Below are 21,012 nucleotides of genomic sequence, written 5' to 3'. Positions count from 1 at the left end.
TAATGTAGAAGAAATGTTTTGGTTTTCTGTCATGTACTACCTGTATAGATGAGCTTGTAAAATGAAATGGGGAGAAACCTATTTGTAATTGGGACATGGAGGAGATAGCAGCGTATGATCTTTGTGATAGCACAGCCATCTAAATTCCTGTGGGAAGGATGAGAAATGAAGAGCTACTTTCCATGCAGAAAGGACAAACTTCCAAAACTGGATCAACCTGTGGCGATACGTAAGGCTGGATAAGAGGGTAAGAGAACTGTTGGCAGACACTGATCAAGCAACTCGGCTCCTCTGACCTTTCACTACAGATGTAAGGTGAAAATTAATTCCAAAGTGAAGACAATGTTGGACATATACAGTGTCTGACGGCTGTTGACTTGGTCTGACTTTAGAGATCTGTGGTTTAGGCAGCCTTGAATATCCCTATAGCCCCTTTTTAGCTTTTTTTGAGTATTTTTTGTCAACTTCTGTAGAGCCAGATCTTCAGCTTTGTAAAACATGTAGAAGAGTGCAACACAATGGGAAGTGGTCTACAAATGGTTTATTTGTGCCCAGGTATTTCAGGTCTTTTTAGAAATGTCAGCAAATATGTATTTTGTACTCCGAATGTGTCGTTTCTAGGACTGTAGTAGATCTTGAAATTTTCTGGAAAAAAAAGTTCTGCTGAAAAACTACCAAACTAACTCCACTCACTGCAAATTCTATAATGACAGTGACTCCCTGAGATCATATGGGCTGTTAAAACTTAAGTTCAGGACACATCAACAGGGAAAGCCAGAGAAAGCCAGAGATACAGCAATGTACACCTGAAGGATGCATGGAAATTTCAAGTGTATTGATTACAGCATCCTCAGGTAATTAACAGCTACCAAATACCTAGCTTGCACTGTGTGCTGTTCTTTCCAGGACTGCTATATTCTTGTAATTTACTTTTTCCCTGTGCCTGATCTATCACAGCTATCTTGGAAATCAAACTTTGATGTCCCCAAAGCAGCAAATCAGTGCATTATTTTGAGAGGAGTTACAGGCATTCATAGTCTCTCTTTTTTTAACATATGAAGTCCTATACAGTACTTCAGGCTATATTCACTACTGTGAAGTGTTTTGTTGGAGTTAGGCGTAGGTGGTTGTCTTGGGTAAAAGTTAACACGCATGAACAGTATTCTGTAGGACTAAAATGCAGTTCAGATAAATGGGGGTTTGCTGTTATGTAGCTTCCCTGTGGTCACAACGTATGTTTCTTAAGGTTAGTGTATTCTCAAGTGTATTTGGTTAACTGTATTTTATTCTGCAGTTTATACTTTGTAAATAATAATCTACCATCAGACACTTAAACCCTGATGAAGAAAAAACATCAGTGTTCTCAAGAACCCTTTTGGAGAGGTTAAGTGATGGGTTTTAACAGAAAATATTCTGCAGCTGTTTTTTTGTGCTGCTTATCATGCTCTGAGCAACTGCCTTTGAACCAGCTGGTTCATTCACTGTCCTCAGCTCATTCACTTCATCATTTCTTTTTCTGCTGATGTTAAGCCCTGTTTCTCCATGGTGTTATGAAAGAAATCTTAACTGTAATATTGCATATTCAATTGCACTGACAGGAATAGATTATTTTTTAAAAAAACCTAACTGATGTGGAAAATACAAGATGGTGGAAGTTGTGAAATCTACTGTAAGCACTAGTCATTTTGTTGTGCAGTTAGTTTGGGAGGGGGCAGGATATGTACAGGTTTGGCAACCTGATAATTATTCAGGCTTAACGTGACTGTAGGAGAAAAGATGAATAATCAAGCAATCTTTGTTTAATACTAGGCAGTGGCACAGTTTTTAAAGACAAACGCTGATGGATCAGCCCGGTGATGTAAATTTTCCTCTTTAAGTACATGAAATTGTTCGTTAAAAACGATGCCCCAGCTCACTTTGCTGTGGGTGGATCCCTCGTGAGATACTCCAGATTAAAACAAACCTGTATGTTCTAGTAACACAAAGGAACGTTTTTCTTTGTAACTGGTGGGTGGATAAAATTCTTTGGTTGAGTTATTAAAAAACTCTCTGCGGGCTGTATGGAGAGTTGCCACATGCTTCTCATAGATTCTAAATTTCTGCCATAGCAAGTCCCACTGGTTTTAACCACAGGCTTTTTTGTTTTCTGTACTCTCCTTTGTAACCCTCAGCAAATGGAGGCAATGCCAGAAGTTCTGGAAAACAAGAGAGAGAGGCTGTGAGCCAGGCCTACACTGCTGCATTCCTCTGCAATGGTAGGCCACGGTGTGGGCTTCGTTTCAGCCCTTCATTGTAAACCAGTGGCATGATAATCAAGTGACCAGCTCTATAAAACCATGCAGAATGCAATGCAGTTCGTGCAATCAGGTGGATTGGTTTCAGTTACAATCTTGAGAGTGAAAATTGTTTTCCAACAGGGGATATTTTTAACTTTTTTTGCATGCCTCTTTTTACTTGTGTATTTCTTCAGTTAAATATGGTCACAAGCATACAGCACCTTCACACACACCGATGGAGCACATAACAAAGACCAGAGCTGTCTTCTTTTTGTTATGGTTTGGGCCATGTATTCCCAAATAAGTGGCTTTCTTTACATGTAGTTGGTCAATGCAAAGGCAGCAGATGGCTCAGTAGAAAACTTTTCTGCAAGACCTCAAAAGTTGCGAGTAACTGTTAATTTCTTATAAAGATGCATCACTGAATTGCAGAAATACATATACAGTCTGTACTATAAAACCCCATTACAACAGAGGAAAAGGAGGAAATCTAAACTTGGTGCAGTGATAGACAATGTGTTACTTGGGCCCCCTGGTGAATTTCTTGCATGTTGAATCTGGTGTGACTTTCAGAGTAGGTTTAAGAAAAAAAAGTCTGTTGTAACTCTGGTTTTAAGCTTCAGCATCAAGTCTGGTATGCTGGGGAAACCGAGAAGAAACTGTTAAGTTGGCTTGGAAAGTTTATTTATCCCAGTGTCAAAAAAACAGCACTAGTGTTATAGACACCTTTGGCAGCCAGCAAGTTTTACATTGACTGGTCCCTTGGAAAGTAGGGTGCTAATCATTTTGAGAGATTCTACTGGTTCTCTTACCTAGTAAAACAGCTACTTGTAAATTGATGCCAATGTGAAATACTTGAGGGGTTTTTTTTTCCAGCAGATCTGGAATACATTTTAGCTTAGTATCGGAAATTGACAGGAATTGCCCTTATTTTTTTTGCACTGTAGTAATTAGTATCTGAAGGAATTATCATTCTCCTATGCAATTTTCATTTTTTCCTACAGCATAGTTGTATGCTAAAAAGTACATATTCCTATTCTACCTGAGTAAATGCAGTATTTATTTCCTTCAAAATATGAGCATAAATAATGCAGACTTAGTGTCACTCCTCCTGCTAAACCTGCCAAGACAGGTATTTCTGTAATAGGATGCAAACTGGCACTTCCCTTCTCTCCATCAAAACCTTCTTGTGTTTTCATGACAGCTCTGCTGCAAGGCCAGGCTCTGCTTCCACAGCAGGAGAGGGCCAGGGAGGGCTTGGAGGGATGACATCTTTCATGAGTCTGAATGGAACTGTGCCAAGACTTAGGCATTAGCGAAGGTCTAGCCATTAATAGATACTATTTGACCTATTGGTTTTCAGTCCAGCAATAGCTCTCAGGGGGATAATGCTGCCTGCATCTAAGAACTGGTATTCCACAAGGCATCAGGGATCAAGGGAAAGCAGCATTTGTCAGGCTCTTTTTGTCAGATTTGAAGTGGAACTTTAATTTACCTGGCCGCAGTAATGCAAGTCTAAATGTCAGATCTAAAAACCTGTTGTGCCACTACCAACAGTCCTTTTCAGCAGGCTTAGCCAGTGATCACTATTGACCCAAGATGTGGTACAGAACTAAACCTGGTCTTTTATTCAACTTAGTTCAATAGCAGTAAATACAACTCTGTAGTAAAAGGTATTTATGAGACTATACTGGGCCAGGTGGGGTTTTCCAACAGTTAGTATTAAGGTTTATTGTAAAGAAAATCATACTCTTACTGCTTCAGCTCAGAGTAGAAGTGCAGTGAACTCATCAATGGAATAGAAGCACCCTTACAACCTTTCATTCTTGTCTGGTAAGAGCCTTATATGCTCCATAATGCTGAATGTATGCAGCGAGGGAGGAAAGTCAAACGAGTGCATGCATGTTATGCTTAGCAGATGGCTTCTCATTTTTGTGCAGGTTTGGTCTACAGCTTGATTAACCCATAGGAAAAAATGAATTTCTTGTGCAGAAAAATATTTTTCCTTCAGTTACTCTGAAGGCATACAAAAGATCTATGTTTAGGTGGACTTTTTTCCCTGAAAGTGATGAGCTTTGGTAAGGAGGGAGAGAGGCGAGTGAGCTGTAATGGAAGTGATCTCTGCTAACAGCAGTAGGAATGTTAAAAACACATGTGAATCTGTGTTATGAGACACAGTGGCCTTTCTGCATTCATTCTGCTAGCAAATGGGAAAAATGTTTGGGTAAAGGCTAAATGTACCAGCAAATAGTTCTAGTTGTGTTCAGAGCTAGGACCAACTGTTTGTTTCACAATTACACTGCATGCTATCCATTCCAAACAAAAATATTTGTTCAAAATTGATTTCCAACAGTTTGACAAGCATCAGACAAACCCAGTAATTAGATTTGTGAAGTGAAACGTCTGATGGCATAATGCCTTCTAACCAGATTAGTGAAGTTAGGCTGAGAGCCATTTTTTGTCTGCAGCATCTTAGCATAACGAGGTAATAAAATCAAGCTTTGCAGGTCGGGTTTAACAATGCAGACACAGTTCTTTCCTTCCTCTCCCCAAATACTTCTGTAGCGAAGCCTAATGGCTGTAGACACTCCTTTCTACTGCAAGCTGTGCTGCAGTAAAAGTACAGACTAGGAGCTGGATCATACTTCTCACTGGTGTCCGAGGGAGAGAGTGGAACCACCTCAAGCATTTTGGTTGGTAACCCCTGTACTTTTTAAAGCCACTCAGCAAATGACTAGAGGAACTATAACCTTGTTTGCTGAACCTTTCTGTGTGCCGGTTTACTGGTCTGCACCCATTCTCATCCCCTCTTCTCCTTTCAGTCTGATCAATGGGTGCTCCTGCTGCATGTTGAGCCATGTAGCGGCAGTGCTCTGGCTGGCAGCCTGGACTGGTGGTGCTGCTTCTGACAGATGACCTGCACTGGTCTGCCAGATGAACAGGTTTTGCTACACTCTCCTTTGATACTCAATACAGTTGAGCACCAAACAGTGGGATCCTTTTTCCAAGGAAATAAAGTGTAAAATTGGCCTGATTTTTATTTGATCCTGGTTTCTTTAATAGGTCACAGTGTGTATGTACTGCTGCATGTTCAGACGACTCCTCTGTATGCACATCCAAAGCTCCATTGTCCCCATCTACTCAAGAACGTTCGTTTGAAGCGAGGTGTGATAGTGCAGGAAAAATTACAAGTGTGACTTCATGACAGCATCCAAAGACAGTTGAATTAGGGCTCCCAGCAGTGCCTTATGGTATACTTCATAGACTTACAGAATCAGCTTGGTTGGAAAAGGCCTATAAGATCATCAGGTCCAACTATTATCCCAGAACTGCCAAGTCCACCACTACGCCATGTCACTAAGGGCCTCATCTACATGGTTTTTTAACACTTTGGTTTTTGAATACTTCCTACAAAACAATTCCTTAAAGTCCTTTTTCTAGAGAACTTAACTGCATAAAAAAGGAAGACAAAATGTTGGGAAGCAGTCATCACAGAGTTGGAACTCAGACATCCTCAGCTGCAGCTCATATGTGATGATGGACGTGCTTTTTCTGTCCTTTTCATTCTTTCAAATGTCCTGATATTACCAGAAATGTTACTGAAAGCCACGTGTTCCAGAACAGTGGTTTTCAGCCTCTTAAATAATGCAAGGCAAACTATTACTAATACATTACACATCTGCCTTTCTGCTATGGCTTACTGAAGATCTTGAAATCTTAGGTGTTGCAAAGCTGAGAAATTTTTAGGAGTAACCTTTTGTTGTTCGAGTGACTAAAACCAGGTTAGTTCGTACAAAATTCCAGATGTTTTACTTCATATTTTATTATCAGTATTTCAGTAAATACATTGAAATATAGTTGACTCAGAATTGAGAACTGTACTGCATTATATTTAACTATCCAGTTGTTGTCTTACAGAAGAGGTAGGACAAAAAAAGTAGAAAAGGACAAATACATATTTTATTTCATATACTGTAGAGCCCTGCTTTATAAATATACATGACTTAGCTTTAGGGACCTTTGAATCACCTTTTCATTTTAGCTTAAGTGAGATAATTTTCATCTTCATACCCTGAGAAAAGGCAGCCAAGAAAAAGGAAGTTAGTAATCAGTCACAGAAATCTGTAGTTACGATAAAATAGATTAAATATTTGGTGTTATAAATTTGATTAACGTACTTTCTGGTGTTTGTAATGAGTAAATAATACTTAATCCTTAAGATTTCTTCCTTAAGCTGCTGTCATGTATTATTGCAATCAATATTTTCAGTATGCTGTGGCTGTTGAACTAAGCCTCCCTTGGGAAGCCAAAGTAGGGGAATATGGTTCAGCTTTTATCAGCTTCACTTTACTCATTTATTTTACAGCATTTGCAGAGGGAGCAGCAGTAAGAATGTGAGAGGAATTACAAGTATTTGCAAGAAATCATGACTGGAAAGGAGTGGGAGGAGATGAAAAACTTATAATCCTTTTTTTAAAGTTAACACATTAAAACTTCGCGTAACGACCTCTTTCCAGGTTGTTCTCTGTATGGAATAAGGCTACAGACTTCTCTATGTACCCAAGAAGGGACTGTCATAGAGCAGCTCTGCCAAGTGACCCTTGAGAAGGGTATTTGTATCCAATACATCAGAGATCGTTCTTTGTATAAAACAGGTTTCCATGCTCTTGACAGTAGCTTTTTTTTGAACCAAAGGGCTGAGAGGTCCCAGCTGATTAGAGGCTTACGCGAAAGTGTTACTTCGATTCTCAAGAAATGGGCTAAACTATTAATGTCAAATGAAGCATTATGGCATAGTGGGTTTGAAAATACTTGTATGTGGCCTAACTCATATTAGGAGGCAATGGGGGGCTGAATGTAAAATTGTTTCATTGAAAGCACCTTTGGAATTTCAGTTTTGTTCCATTAACAGATTGTTCAGAATTTTTGATCCATCTGCATTTGTTCATTTTGGGAGTCACTGCTTGTACAGGGAACAAATGGCTTTGGTCACTCTGACCAACATGTAACAGGGAAAATCATGCCAGCAGCAAGCTCCAGAGCTGCATAGAGCAAGGGGAGGTGGAAAGGTGGCAATGCTTTCCAGAGCTCTCATTGGCTGCTCCTGGAGTGTCAAATTCCTGCCTGGCATCTGGCTCCCTCCTGCTGCTTTTGGGCTAATGTGAGGATGTGCTTTTCTCATGCTCTCACTTGCAGAGCTCTCAATGACTTTATTCAATGAAATATAAATAGTCGACACTTTAATAGCCTTCTGGTGATGCCTGTGGCAATGCATTCTGCTGTACTTGGTCTTTAACCCATCTCACAAGGATTTATATCCTGAAGACCTACCTCTTCCTCCCTGGGCAGCTTTCTCTTGTACAAGTGATATGGCACAGGAAGGGCACTCTATTTTAAAGAGAGCTTCATCTCGCAGGGAGGAAAAAAAAAAAAAGAGTAGCAGTATCATATGCACAGCATTTATAATGGGTTTTAGTAGAAGAATCATAGAATCACAGAATGGTTTGGTTTGGAAGGGACCTTAAGATCATCTAGTTCCAACCCCCTGCCATGGGCAGGCTCAAAGCTGCGTTCGACCTGGCCTTGAACACTGCCAGGGATGGAGCAGCCACAGCTTCTCTGGGCAACCTGTAAAATACTTGGTTTTTAAATGAAGAAATAAGCATATGTTTACATGCCCCATGAATTCTGGATATCCTTAAGACATTGTTAAAGTGATCTGTCTCTCCAAATGCACTTGAAGACTTTCATTAGTTAGCTCAAACATTAACAATACTTCTCTGTTACACATTTTTAAATATTAGAGAAGAATTAGGCATAAAGTCTAAAGGAAAACTTAAATGTGTGCTTTCACTACTGAAATGAAGGATACAGAAAGATTTATACTTTATAGCTCACTGCGTTATGCATTGGGAGAAGCTACTTTCGTGGCACAAATACCCTTCTTTGTTGCTTACCAATACCCGTATTCAGTTACACAAAGAACAACTGTTGTAAAAAATATTAGTATGCAGATGCTCTGGTGTTTTGTTAATGCATTTAATTAAACACAATAGCTCTTTTGTTTGCTTTTCTTTTTCTGTCCTTGAATGGATTGGTATTATGGTATAGGATCTAGGCTTAGAGTTGCTATTTATAATGTTTTGCAGTTTTAGGATGTGTCGTATATCTATCCATGTTAGTTGCTTTCTCTTTCATTCAGTTAAAAAAATCATTTGGGGACTTTTAGTAGTTTCTAATAAGTTTGAAAGTATCTTCTCAGGAAAACCCAAATCCCAAAGTTGCCAGCAAATATCTTCCTTCTCCCCACTCATGAGGTCTTCAGTGATAATTAGCATTGCTTAAAAAATTGTATTCCTGATAAATACTTTAAGATGTTTTAACCAAAGAAAATTTTCTTGAAGTTCCCCAACGTTTTCTAGGTAATTTTCACAGAAGACACAAAAAGTTACACGGTAAAAATGCACGTTACATTTGTATATGAAAAACTGTAGCAGAGTGATCACAGCTAATTGTAACCTAAGTACCGTTATGTATGTGCAGAATTCAGCATTACCGTCTTGTGTTGTTATCCATAAAATTATTTCAGAATTATTCTCAGCCTGTGAAAAGGTTTCTTCAGTGCCCTGTGGGTGGGTGAAATCCGATGAAATGACTGTGTCAAGTCTAAAATTGCTCTGGTGAATCAGCAAAGTACTTGAGCCCAGAGGACTTTGAAAACCTAACAGTATCTGCCAGGTCCTGACCATCCTGTGGCAACAAGGACCAAGTCAAATGGGGATGGACAGAGGTAATTAGGAGACCCTAAAGGTAACATATGAACATCTGACTAACTATAACTTCTTTATGAAATGTTGAGCCCCGTTAACTCTAAAACCCTTTTTGACACAGAGTGAGCATGTGGGAAGTGTCTGTTCTGAAGGTTGCTTCTCAAGCAATGACCTACTGATTTTTCTGTTTGTGTTCCTTGGAGATCAGATATACTCCTCAGTGGGTGTAGGTCCCTGTAGGAATAATGGCATAGGCTATAAAAACCTCCATCAATCTTTCTGTCACTGATAGAAGCAGCTACTACAGGTTAAGGGTTAAGTGTGCTGCAGCTGATTCTTTTTAGGTATTTTACTGCATGCATCAGAACACGGCTGTGGAGAAGGCAGCAGGCTTTTCACTTACACCACAGGGGTCTGTCCTGGCGCTTTCTTGGCTAAAAGCTCATCAGTTTCTGCTAATTGTTTCTGTCACTTCTCACAAGCACGGAATGCAAATTGAACAGTTTTGCTCTAGGCCTTCAGCATCAGCATGAGGACATCGTGTGCTGAGTGCTAGGGTCATACATGGAGAAAACCTGTCATGAGAGGCCAAGCAGAAATTGCCGTTTCATGTTCTCTGCCTTTCTGAAGTGAGGACAATTTAAACAGGAGAAAAAACCTCCCCTCATTACGCTTGTGTGATCAGTATTGAAGTTACAGGGAGGGATTCTAAATGGGGGAAAAAACCTTCAGGTACAAAAGCTCTGACATCATGGAGAGGGAATGTGCACTTGAGAAGGCACAGGCCATCAGTGTCACTTGAAATTTTATTGTTTCCTGTTTTGGAGAAAACCGGCACCTTTTAGAGTTGCAGTCTTCAAGGGAAAGTACGGGAATTCTTACTGTTCACTGAAAGCCTCCTCCTGGGTAAGCTTTCCACATAAATAAAGTCAGCTTCAGTTGTGCTTTGAACAACCTATTGATCTATTCAACAGATGCATTTCATTATAAAAAAAAACCACCTAGAAGTACTGCAAATTTTGTGTGAGAACATCATCCCGGTTTCAGTTCCAAGATAGCTTAATGTTCTAAAAGGCTGGTAGAGAACATAGTTTCATTACAACCGCACATATTACGGGTTTTGTATGAAATGAGCATCTCAAGGCAAGGCAAAGAAAGCAGCATTGTTCCAGGGCTGTTTTTCACAGGCCTGTATTCATATCTCATCCTTGTTGTTTGCAGGAGAGGCAGATGTGAACCAGAACAATGGGACCTCCACGAAGAGCCCAGCGGTGACAGACTCCAAAGGCACAGCAGACCCGAAGAATGCCTGGCCTGAGGCCAACCCAGCTGACACGACTGGTCGCCCCCACTTGATCCGCCTCTTTTCCCGAGATGCCCCAGGAAGAGAAGACAACACCTTCAAAGATCGGCCCTCGGAGTCAGACGAGCTACAGACCATCCAAGAGGACAGTGCAGCAGCTTCAGAGAATTCGGATTTGATGGCTTCACAAAAACGCTCCTCTTTCCGGCACGGATCAAAAATGGCATCTGCAAGCTTTACAGACCATGCTAGACATGGATCTCCAAGGCACAGAGACTCGGGTCTACTTGACTCGCTGGGCAGATTCTTTGGAGGTGAAAGACACGTTCCCCGGCGAGGCTCGGGCAAGGTGAGCTCTGAGGAATAGAGAACTGCACAGCTACAGCAAAATAAAGTACAGTTAAACAGGAAGGGTGGGACTAAAGGAAGGTGTAACTCATATAATGCAAGAGTTGATTTAGCCAGCAGGATGGTACTTGCAGATGTGTAATGTAATGCTTGGCTTTAAACTGAAAACAACAAAAAAGCATAGATCTGGGAAACAAGAGGAGCTATTTGGGGTAGAACAAGGAGTATTAGAAATCCAGGTGGCTCTAGAAACATTACTGAGGGGCATTTTAATGAACACTTAATGTGGTGCATTGTATGCATTTTTATGCTGTGCCATTTAGAGAAACTTCAGTCTGCTTTTGTGTGTTGTTCTTATATATTTGTGGGGTGAGAGCACTAAATGCAACTAGACAATCTCTGGATAGCTTGGCACTAACTGAGGGACAGACTTGGAAATAGAAAACCAACAAGAACTGTGGCCAGATTCTCAGCCTGCTTGCTCAAGATCATGTTTTAAGGTCAGATGATAGCCTTGCTGAGGAGGTGTCTCAGCAGATAACTATTCTGAATCCCAGGTGTACAAAATAGTCCAGCTGCTCTGCTGGACTATTGAGCAGCTATTCAACTCTATTCTGGTGAGAAGGGAAGATTTATATTCCAAGCATTTCAGATTAGAAATTGTGCATCAAGCCATTTCTTCATTAGGAATTGATGAAAGGCTAATTCCTGAATTCTTCCCATTTCCAGGATTAACCTGCCTCCTCTGATCAGTTATGCAGATGCTGTGCTAGTTCACTGTTATTTGAGTGGCAAAGTTTTAAGATATTTTCACTGCACCCTTTACCATGTAAATGATAAGTAAGCGGTAAGTCTTGTGTTTGTGTGCTCATACACTACATAAGCATTTGAATGGAGCTACTGTAGGGCTGTAAAACTTTTATTTTAGGTGAATATATTGTTTGATACAGTTGCTCAAGTTGCAAAAAGCAATGCTCATAGGTGGTGGCTGGGCCCAAGTTTTCCAGTCACCTTTGGCAACCTTTGGTGTCTGCTCAATAGTCATAACCTGTGATACTTGCTGGGATGGGCAAGCACATGCAGCTTTCCCACACTGGCTGTCTCAGAGTATTGCACGGGGACACGGTACATACTACCCCATGGTTTAAAACTGACTTGTGATCATACAACAGCTGCAGGCTTGTCAGTGTTACTTCACAGTTCCGTACTTGGAAGCACTGTGTATAATAGCCCTTCTCCAAACAGTTGTTGTAATGTATAGACCACTGGATGAAAAATACTCTAGAAACTTAAAACCAGAAGCTTCTCGCACGTGGTGGCCAGCACTAAAGCAAACTCTGTGTTTTGGTCTTTTTGTCTCCTCACATTTACAAACTCATGACAAAGATTTAGCAGTTGGGCAGTTGTTTGTGTAGGTATGTAATGTTCATACGTGCAGCAAGCAGTTGCTGTGAGAACGAAGAAAACCACTTTTCTTACTATTACTACAAATACCAGAGACTGTTCCCAACCCTTCTTTTTTCTGAAACCTGGTTGGCTAGCTCAACTCTTGCTGTTTTATTCATGTATTGTGTTACTCAGTGAAAAATAGTATGTGAAATGTTCTTTATACACCAAGGAAACAATGCCAAAAACTTAGATTCTGCATACAGACTATACAGAGGTATGTACGCTCTTGCTTAGCAATAAAACAAACCAACCAACTCACTTCTTAGTAGTGAGGACTAAGAAATGGCTGCAAGTTGTACAGATTCTGTATTTTATCCTTTGGCGTGAACACGATTGCTGTGATTCTCTACAGATCTTTATGTACTTATGGATGAGAGGACAAAATATCATGTCGCTTATCTCTGTTGCTCTTCAGTAAACTGCTGTTTTGAAGCAGTCAAACGCCTGCAAAACAGTACAGAATTATGGACAATTCCAACATTTTGTGCCTAGCAGAAGTATTTATAATGTTGGGGGCTTTTTTTAAGAACAGCTGCATGCGGTGTTAGGGTCCTGACTTGCAGATCTCAGCTGGAAGCACAGAGAAGTTTTATTATCTCGGCAAAAGTCAGTCCCATTCGGACTTCCAGTGCCAAAGCATCTCTGGCACTATTCACACAATGATAATTTTGATGAAACCATGTCCAGGAAAGTTCAGTTGTAGGAGGTTTCATTGCAGAAAATATTGAGCAAGTGGCATGGACAGTTGTTTTGACGATTATTTATTCAGCCTTTGAATCAATGCCTTTTGGTTTCTTGTATCAAGGAAGGCTTGTGGTGTCATTTATTTATGCATTTGTGTACACAAGAGGAAGTCTAGATGGCTAGTAGTCTTATTTGTGCTTAAAGCTTAAGTAGTTGCCACTTGCTGAATTTTGTAGAGTGTCACAGCACTGACAAATGATGAAGGTGTTCATGGATGAGCTGAAATAGAATCAAGTCCCTCGGCAGCTTTCCAGACTCCACTAGGTAAACATGTCTTTGGTAAATAAGATACCATGAAAAGCACCTTAAAAGATGAATTTCAAAGGCTTGAAATTGAAAAGTTGATAGAGCTGCGCTGTTTATTTGCTTGCACTTGTTTCTGATTAATTTTTGAAGCTTTTCAAAGCAATTCTGCAGCTGCCTTTCATGCAATCTCCCTTTTCCAGCCAGCCCATGCCCCAGTGGGAGCGTGTAGCTCAACTACCCACACCAGCAAGCACTGGAATGCAAAGACAACACTTGCTCTTTGTACAGATTTAGGGCTGACATTCAAGCAAAACACATTATAAATTCTTTGTGGAGGCATTTTCATCTTGCATCCATAGCTGAAAAGCACATTAATGAATAATACTCACTGTTGTGTACAGAAAGGTGGGGTAGGAACAAAGCGGGGACTGTTTCATGGCCTCCTTTTCTGCCATGGAGCAGGTTCTCCCTTACCCTGGAATTCTGAAGTTGAGTGCATGGGAGTAAATAAAAATAGAAAAACTGGAATGTACAAAAATACCCCTTCTCCTTCAAGGGGCAGCAAATGCATTCACCATTGTTCCCCTGACCCCACCAAGATTTTAGATAGCAAACTCAATCAAAACCAGCTTTAATTTTGTACTTGTAAGAAAGTTTTTTAAGGTATTATATTCCAAACAAAACTTCTGTTGTGCACAGCCTAAATTTATTTGTATTAAAGAAGAATTTAAAAGGGCGACAGAAAGAAACCGTGGTGCACACATCTCAGACAGCATGTGGGGCAGTCATGTAACTATAAATTATTTCCTTTCTAATCTTTACAGAGTATTTATCTAAATGTTTGTAAAGCGTATAAGCAAGTTTGTTAAAATGATTGAATCTTTCTTGTGCCTCTTCAGTATCAGCCTGTATTCAACTTGAGTAGGTACAGAGCACTGGTTTGGTTCTTTGACACAGTTGGTTATGCTTTTGGAATTTTGTGACACACCCCCCTCCCCCAAAGTTTGGATTGTGAAATAAGAACATTTCTGTCCTGGTTTAACATTATGCATTAACATACTAAACTTTAAACTCCATTTGTGTCCCCCTTGCAACAAACCTAAATATTGTGTCAGTAAAACAGAGGCTGAGACCAGACTTCACTTAGCTGAAAGATTAAGTATTTTTTTCTTTTACATTTTGTTTTGGTTTTGTTTGCAATCTTGTAATGTTCTCCTGTTGCCTGTATGAAGCCCTGCTCCTGTATTTCTTTCCTGATACATACATCTTCATCAGGGACTGTAGTGATAGGATAAGGGGTAATGGGTTCAAACTTAAACAGGGGAGATTAGGTTAGATATAAGGAAGTTCTTTACAGTGAGGGTGGTGAGGCACTGGAATGGGTTGCCCAAAGAAGTGGTAAATGCTCCATCCCTGGCAGTGTTCAAGGCCAGGTTGGCAGGGACTTTGAGTGACCTGGTCTAGTGGAAGGTGTCCCTGCCCATGGCAGGGGGGTTTGAACTAGATGATCGTAAGGTCGTTTCCAGCCCTAACCCTATATGTGTGTGGGGCAAGGAATACAGAAGGCAGACATGGGGCTTCCCCTCTGCACAGACAGATAGGAGGTACAAGGGGTACTGGGCTGATGTGCTCAAGTTGAGCAGAACCAAGGTTTAGGATCAGCATTTGGGAAACAGCAATTCCAAACCTGCCCCAGAGTTAAGCAGTTGTTGTAACGGGGATCCACAGAAAGGACTGCGATAAACATGCACAGGCAAAATGTTTAGGAACCATGGTTTTAAATAATGATGTGGACAGACACATTCATCAGAATATCCAGACATCTTTTGTCTTTTTGCAGTTGGACTCTATTAACATTTCTTGTGGAGCTCTCATGTCTACTACAGCACCATGGAGACCGCAACGTAGTTAAATCAGTGCTAGTCTGACTAGTGTATGATGCGATTTAAGTGTGATAAATACTGTGATTTTTATTTCCAAGTCTTAGTTTCAGGGAGTGGCACTGCTCAAGATCTACTGTTCTGTAAAACCTGCTGTGCAAGCAAATGCTTGTAAAAAATTTTTTTATATAGTTTATGGTGGTTGTAACAATAATTTTGTTTTAATCTTTTGCTTTATATGTGCTTCATGTATTCATTAAACTGTTTACATCACGAAACTGGTGTACTAATGATTTAATTTGTTTTAAGTTTTTTTTTAATCCATTAACAGAAGCAGAAACAAACTTTTCAGATGACTAAAAGGGGCTGTATGTCCTACAAAAATTCAGTTAAAATAGTGTATTGGGCAGAAGTGAGTAAAGGTAAAGCTTGCCTTCCGTAAGGAAAGGACTAGGTTCTAAATAACTGAAGCTGCTCAATCCAGTGTTCTTGCTTTATGATAATGGGAACTGAATCTGGCCTCTCTCTTTTGCAGCAGATAGTAATGAATGATGAATGACCTAGAAATGAATTCGTGTATCTGAACTGCCCGTGTTCAGGCTAAAATAATCAACTAACTAATCAATGGAAGTAATTCAAAGATCACTTTTTCTAACCAGTCTAAGCAAAGTATTTCCCCTTTTCATTAAACTTTTAACAGTAGCTTCCAGTTCAGTCTTTGCTGGACTATTTCTAGATTCTTCTATCTACCAGTATGATATAACAGTAACAGTAATACTCTGCTTAAGAGGGAGCTAATTGTGTGCTTCTCTGAAGAAGAGCTCCAAGGATTCTTCCAAGTGCTTGGGGAGGGTCCAGGCCTGCTGCTACGCTTTGCCTGGGCCACAGCAGGACAGAGCAGGGGCGAGTTTTGGCTGTGGAAGAAGTAGTGGTGGCAGCTTTGGGTCTTCTGGTGGGAATGGGCCTTGGCTGTTCTGCAGTGATTCCTGTTTTTTTCAAGTGCACAGCACCACAGCCTGGTTGAGAATAGGGTCTGGTTTTAATTTTACTGTGATATACCCAGGGGTGTTTGTTTAAACAAGTGGGAGAGGCAGGCAGGAAACCAGAACTCACATACATCAAATGGATGTATTCAACATGGAGCACGGGAGGGTTTCCTACCTAACATTAAATTTTTCTCATCATGTTTACTTCTCTGCAGATGAACCAAGTTTGTAAATCGGAAATTGCTTTATATTAAAATCTGTTATAATGGGAATGATAATTAAGAACTGCATTATCCTTAGCACTTTCCATCCTATAATGCCAAAATTAATGAGTTTGTGCAATCTCAAAACAGCTGAAGAACAATGGCAAACACTGCCCAAGAGAAAATTGAGGCAACTGTGAATAGTTCTCTCTCCCTCTTGCTTTGTACCCCCATCATCACATTCCGTAGCAACAGTTGCTGGCTTTCATTCTGTGTACTGGTGCAAAAGCTCTCACCTTGTTCACAGAATGGTCTCCACTTGTACAGACATGCTCAGTTACTCAGTTCATTCTAAAATCACTTGGTTTCATTTCCGAGCTGCACCAAAAAATCCTCTGCTGCCATTTTCAGGTGCTTTTACTGAATTTCTTACAAAGCAATTTAAAAGTGTTGGTAAAACATACTGAATTACTGCTGCAGACCCAAGATGAGCCTTAGCTCTGTTTCACCTTTTGCCATCACCTTGGTTCATCTCCCACACACACATACACACTTTTACACTGACTACATTATTAGAAATAAATAATAATTTTACCTCTGAGTATTTGTTTCAAAGAAATATGCTATTAAACCATGCCATGTCTGTTTCATAATAGTAAACTCTCATTACTATTACCCTCTCCACTTATGTAAGTTAAGCTGATGTAGGCAACAGTACTTTTAACATCCTGTACAGATTTTATCTTGTCATTTTTTAACCTATTAAAGGCAGAAAAGAAACAAAATCAGGCCGGTCCCTTCAAAGATGAAAACTCATGAAAGAGTTTGTGTAGCCAGAGAGAAGAAATGTGTTTTTCAGGAAATTAAGGATGTAGTAACATTCTTCTCCTCTTTATTTCTGGTCAGCAGCTGTAAAGCCATAGTTTACCTCTGGTATTTATAGTTTTGTTCTCCAAATAATGATCTTTCTTGCTTATTGTATGAGCTGCTTCACTATACAAAAATATTTACAAGATTCTGCTTTCTTACCAATAGCCATACCCACAATGTTATGTTCTTTTGCTGTAGCAGCATCTCCACCAAATCCATAGTCTTATCAGTAGAAATTTATCATTGTGAATACTGATCTATGATGCCTTCCCTATCTTGGCCATGTAAAGTCCTTAAAGGAAGTTTGTTGGTAACAGAAGCGACCCTGGAAACTGCTCTGAAATACTTGCTAGCCAAAATCTTCTTTTTGCTGGAGTGATCATTGGCAAAACAAATTAAAAAGCAACCCCAAAAAAACCAAAGCCTTGCACTGGGTTTCTATGGTAGATCATGTCAACAAGGTTTAATCTATGTCATTGATATCAACTCGACAAACCAGCACAGAGAACAATACTGAATACACACCAAAGACTGTGTCCAAGAAGATAAAGAACCTCTTACCATGAAGAATATTTGAATAAAATGACTAGTGATAGGCCAAAAAATGCTTCAGAAAAACAAAGGTAAATGAAAGCATCAGGTTTTGTTTCTGAAACCATTTATCAAGTGTCACGACAATGGAATAGATTGGACATGGAGAAAAACACTAAGATGGTATGATGGCACCGGTCTCTCACTCAGGACTCATCATAAAACAGAACTATTATCCTGAACCATGGTCCTGATTCTTCTTTTTTCCCCCTGTAATTCTTTCCTCCCACCTTGGAATTTGAGAACCGTAATCATTGAGGCATTAAAGAGTAAGAAAGAGGGTTATGGGGAAATGTGGTTCTGGATATCAGTTAGCACTTACCTCTCTTAATGGCCAGTGTTCTCCATTGTTTGCCTCATCACGCCGTTTGCTCATCTTTCCTGATTTTCTCACTTTTCAGTCATCTCTAGTCTTTTCCCCCGTGCTTTTTATTCCCATCTTTCTGCTAAGATTTCTTCCTCTTTTTGTTCATCCCTATTTCTAGACAAAGATTATATTAACGATCTCAGCACAACACCGAAAGGCAGAATCTCCTGGACTCTACACCTCCCTACCAATTCTCCTCTGTAACTGTGAGCAAGTAATTTAATTTCTGTCTTAATTTCCACATTAGTAAAAATTAATGATGCCATTACAAGGATGCGTGGTTCATCCTTTCTAAAGTGATTAGAAAAGCCTGCTGAATTAGCTAATTAATTACAATGTCACCATCAGACTGGCATGTGGGCACGATATCAGCATTCCCACCGCTTTGTAACAGATCAGGAAGTTGCGAACAGCCTGGAACAAACACCACCGCTGAGACCAAATTGGTATTTGGGTTGTACGTGAATGAGAATGACATGAGAACGACACCAGGATAATGCAGCTCTGGTTTAGCAGTGCATGTTCACAGTGGGTATTTACTACTAGAATAAGCATGGAAAAGTACATCCTCACATTACATGTGTGCTCTGTATCCTATCGCCTCCTGATGAGATGTTGGGTAATGCCACTGGAAGGCTCTAACACAGCATCAGCTATGCCCAGGGAGACAAAGCCTTGTGTACAAAGCACTTCTGAAACCCAGGAGGAAGCAATTTCCATATACAAGCACCTGGCAGATTTCCTGCAAGTGCTCTAGTCAAACTGTATGTAGTAAATTTCCTCTTGTTTAAAAAAATAAGCTTTTATATTCACTGAAAGGATAATTCTCCATTCCTGCTTGGAATACTGCTTTGAAATGGTGCTAACAACAGAAATTCAAACCCAAGCAGGAATTTCCTTATATGTAAGAGTTTGGATTCAGAGCCCATTTCAAGGACTAACACAAAATTACCTAAGTGGCTTAGAATTGCCTGGTGCTCTTTCATCTCCCTCTTCCTACAAACCGGCATGAACAGCATTCATCACTTATTATACTTAATTAGCATAAAGGCTAATTTTAGTCTACCAGTATGGTTGCAAATCTTTTAGTGGGGGTTAAGCTTTACATCCTGTAGGTTGGGGAACAGTTGGGTTTTCTAAGGCAATATCTAGATACAGATACTTTTCATATCTATATGAATCCGAAATTTTTAGCTTTTACAGGTTTTCTTTTAAATTCACGCATAGCACCTCATTAGGTATCCTGTGACAACAACCCACTGGAAGCCACGAAACTCACTGAACTCAGGAAAACATCAATGTTTTTTGTTCTTACAAATACCAAAAGCCTTACTTGGTTTCATTGCATTTTAAATCAGCTATTTCCAGATTTCATATGTATTCGGGTTTTGCCATTACAGAAACGACATGTGATGGTCTTTAAATTTTCATTTTGCATCCTAAAGTAGGCAACAAAACCACATAATAATGATACTGAAAGAAATTGGAAAAAGCTATAAATTCAGTACTCAGAAAATATATCAATACCATTATTGTCACTAATGTATATCACACAGTGATCGGGAATTAGAGTTTTAAGTTCATATTTATGTATATATGTGATCTTCAGTTATAAGCAATCCTCTTGTGGCAGATGAGAGCTCCCAATGAGAGCTTACAATATGGATTTAAAAGGCCCCCTTAATGAGAATATGAGTTGCAAGACCTCACATAGCATGTTTGTACCAAGCAAAGTCAGGTATGTATTTCATGGGATCTCATAAGATCACTAAAAAACATCTGTTACTGCTTCACCACATTTTTTATATCGGAAAACAAAGTCAAATGGAACATGAAGAATACATAACTGCAATTGTGTTTATATGAATATGAATTTAACCCCTCAAATCTTACCACATCTCAAGTCACATACATGGATGATCACAAACCTGGATTACCAAACCTGGTATCCAAATGCACAACCCAGATGTGCCTGCTCCACTTACCAAAGCCCACACGATCCTCTTCTTTAGCCTCCTGGGGGTCGCACTGCGGACAAGTAATGCCCCTTCATTGTGGTTCAGGGCCACAGAACCAACCAGGAGACATGGACAGGCCTGCTGTGGTGGGAACACTGGAGAACACACATTCAGGTATCTTCACCTCGACTGGAAATGTAATAATCATCTTGCACAAAACCTAAAATGGAGCACATACCAAGACATGTGTGGATTCTTGCTATTGTGTTAGAGAAGCAGCATCTTATTTTTCTGAACAGTTCTTTCAAGATATTAATACAGGTTGTGCCGGTAAATTGAATTAGTTTGATGTGAGAGCACATGGCTAACCCAGGGAATGCAATGTCAATGTATAGCTACATTAAAATACCTGTGTTTTGTACTACATTGACAGCTACTCTTTTTTTTTGTTGTTGTCTTAATGGCCAACGTCAATAAGGTAGGTGGCACAGTAAATAATGCAACTTCCCTCTGCATGACCAGAAAGAGCTGCAAAGCATTCCACTATTGAATCATTCCTCATTACATGATAACTTTGGGTGTTTTACGTACATTTTTAAGAGTGTTCTTATTTCCATTATTAATCCTTAAAACTGTAAGCTTCACGGTGAAGTTGAAAACTGCACCTGTGTCATCAAATTGCTTAAATTTAACAAACATTTTCTAATAACGATGAATATTCAGCTTGAGGGATCTTTCCTTTTTGGCTTTTTTGAATGTACAGTACAGCTGACTTAGTAGGGAACCTTTATTAACGTCAGACAAAGTTAACTGGGTACAGAAAGTGCTCTCTCTGGTTTTTATTCAGTTACTCTAGAATTATTTTGTTAAGGGCAGAAGCAGAGGCACCACTGCTTTAAACTTCACAATCAGTACCCAACGGCTCTAAATTCAGAATTCTGCTTCGTATGTACGTTTCATAATATACAGATGTGAAGCCAAGGTAGCTTTTTATTGGCAATGCTCTTACGACTGAAATTCA

The 21,012-nt window shown here is 39.8% G+C and overlaps 1 protein-coding gene across 3 annotated transcripts in view; it reads left to right on the top strand.

Annotated features, from left to right (window-relative positions):
• The window catches only part of MBP (myelin basic protein), a 111,069-nt gene that overhangs the window by 81,677 nt on the left and 8,380 nt on the right, over positions 1–21,012 (top strand). For all 3 annotated transcript variants that reach the window (XM_030485896.1, XM_030485914.1, XM_030485904.1), the window contains exon 4: positions 10,268–10,698. In XM_030485896.1, the coding sequence (XP_030341756.1) occupies positions 10,268–10,698 (431 nt within the window). The remainder of the gene's footprint in view (positions 1–10,267; positions 10,699–21,012) is intronic.

The sequence above is a fragment of the Strigops habroptila genome, chromosome 1 (genome assembly GCF_004027225.2).
Source record: "Strigops habroptila isolate Jane chromosome 1, bStrHab1.2.pri, whole genome shotgun sequence".
NCBI classification, from domain to species: Eukaryota; Metazoa; Chordata; class Aves; order Psittaciformes; family Psittacidae; genus Strigops; species Strigops habroptila.
This window is presented reverse-complemented; position numbering and strand designations above follow the sequence as displayed.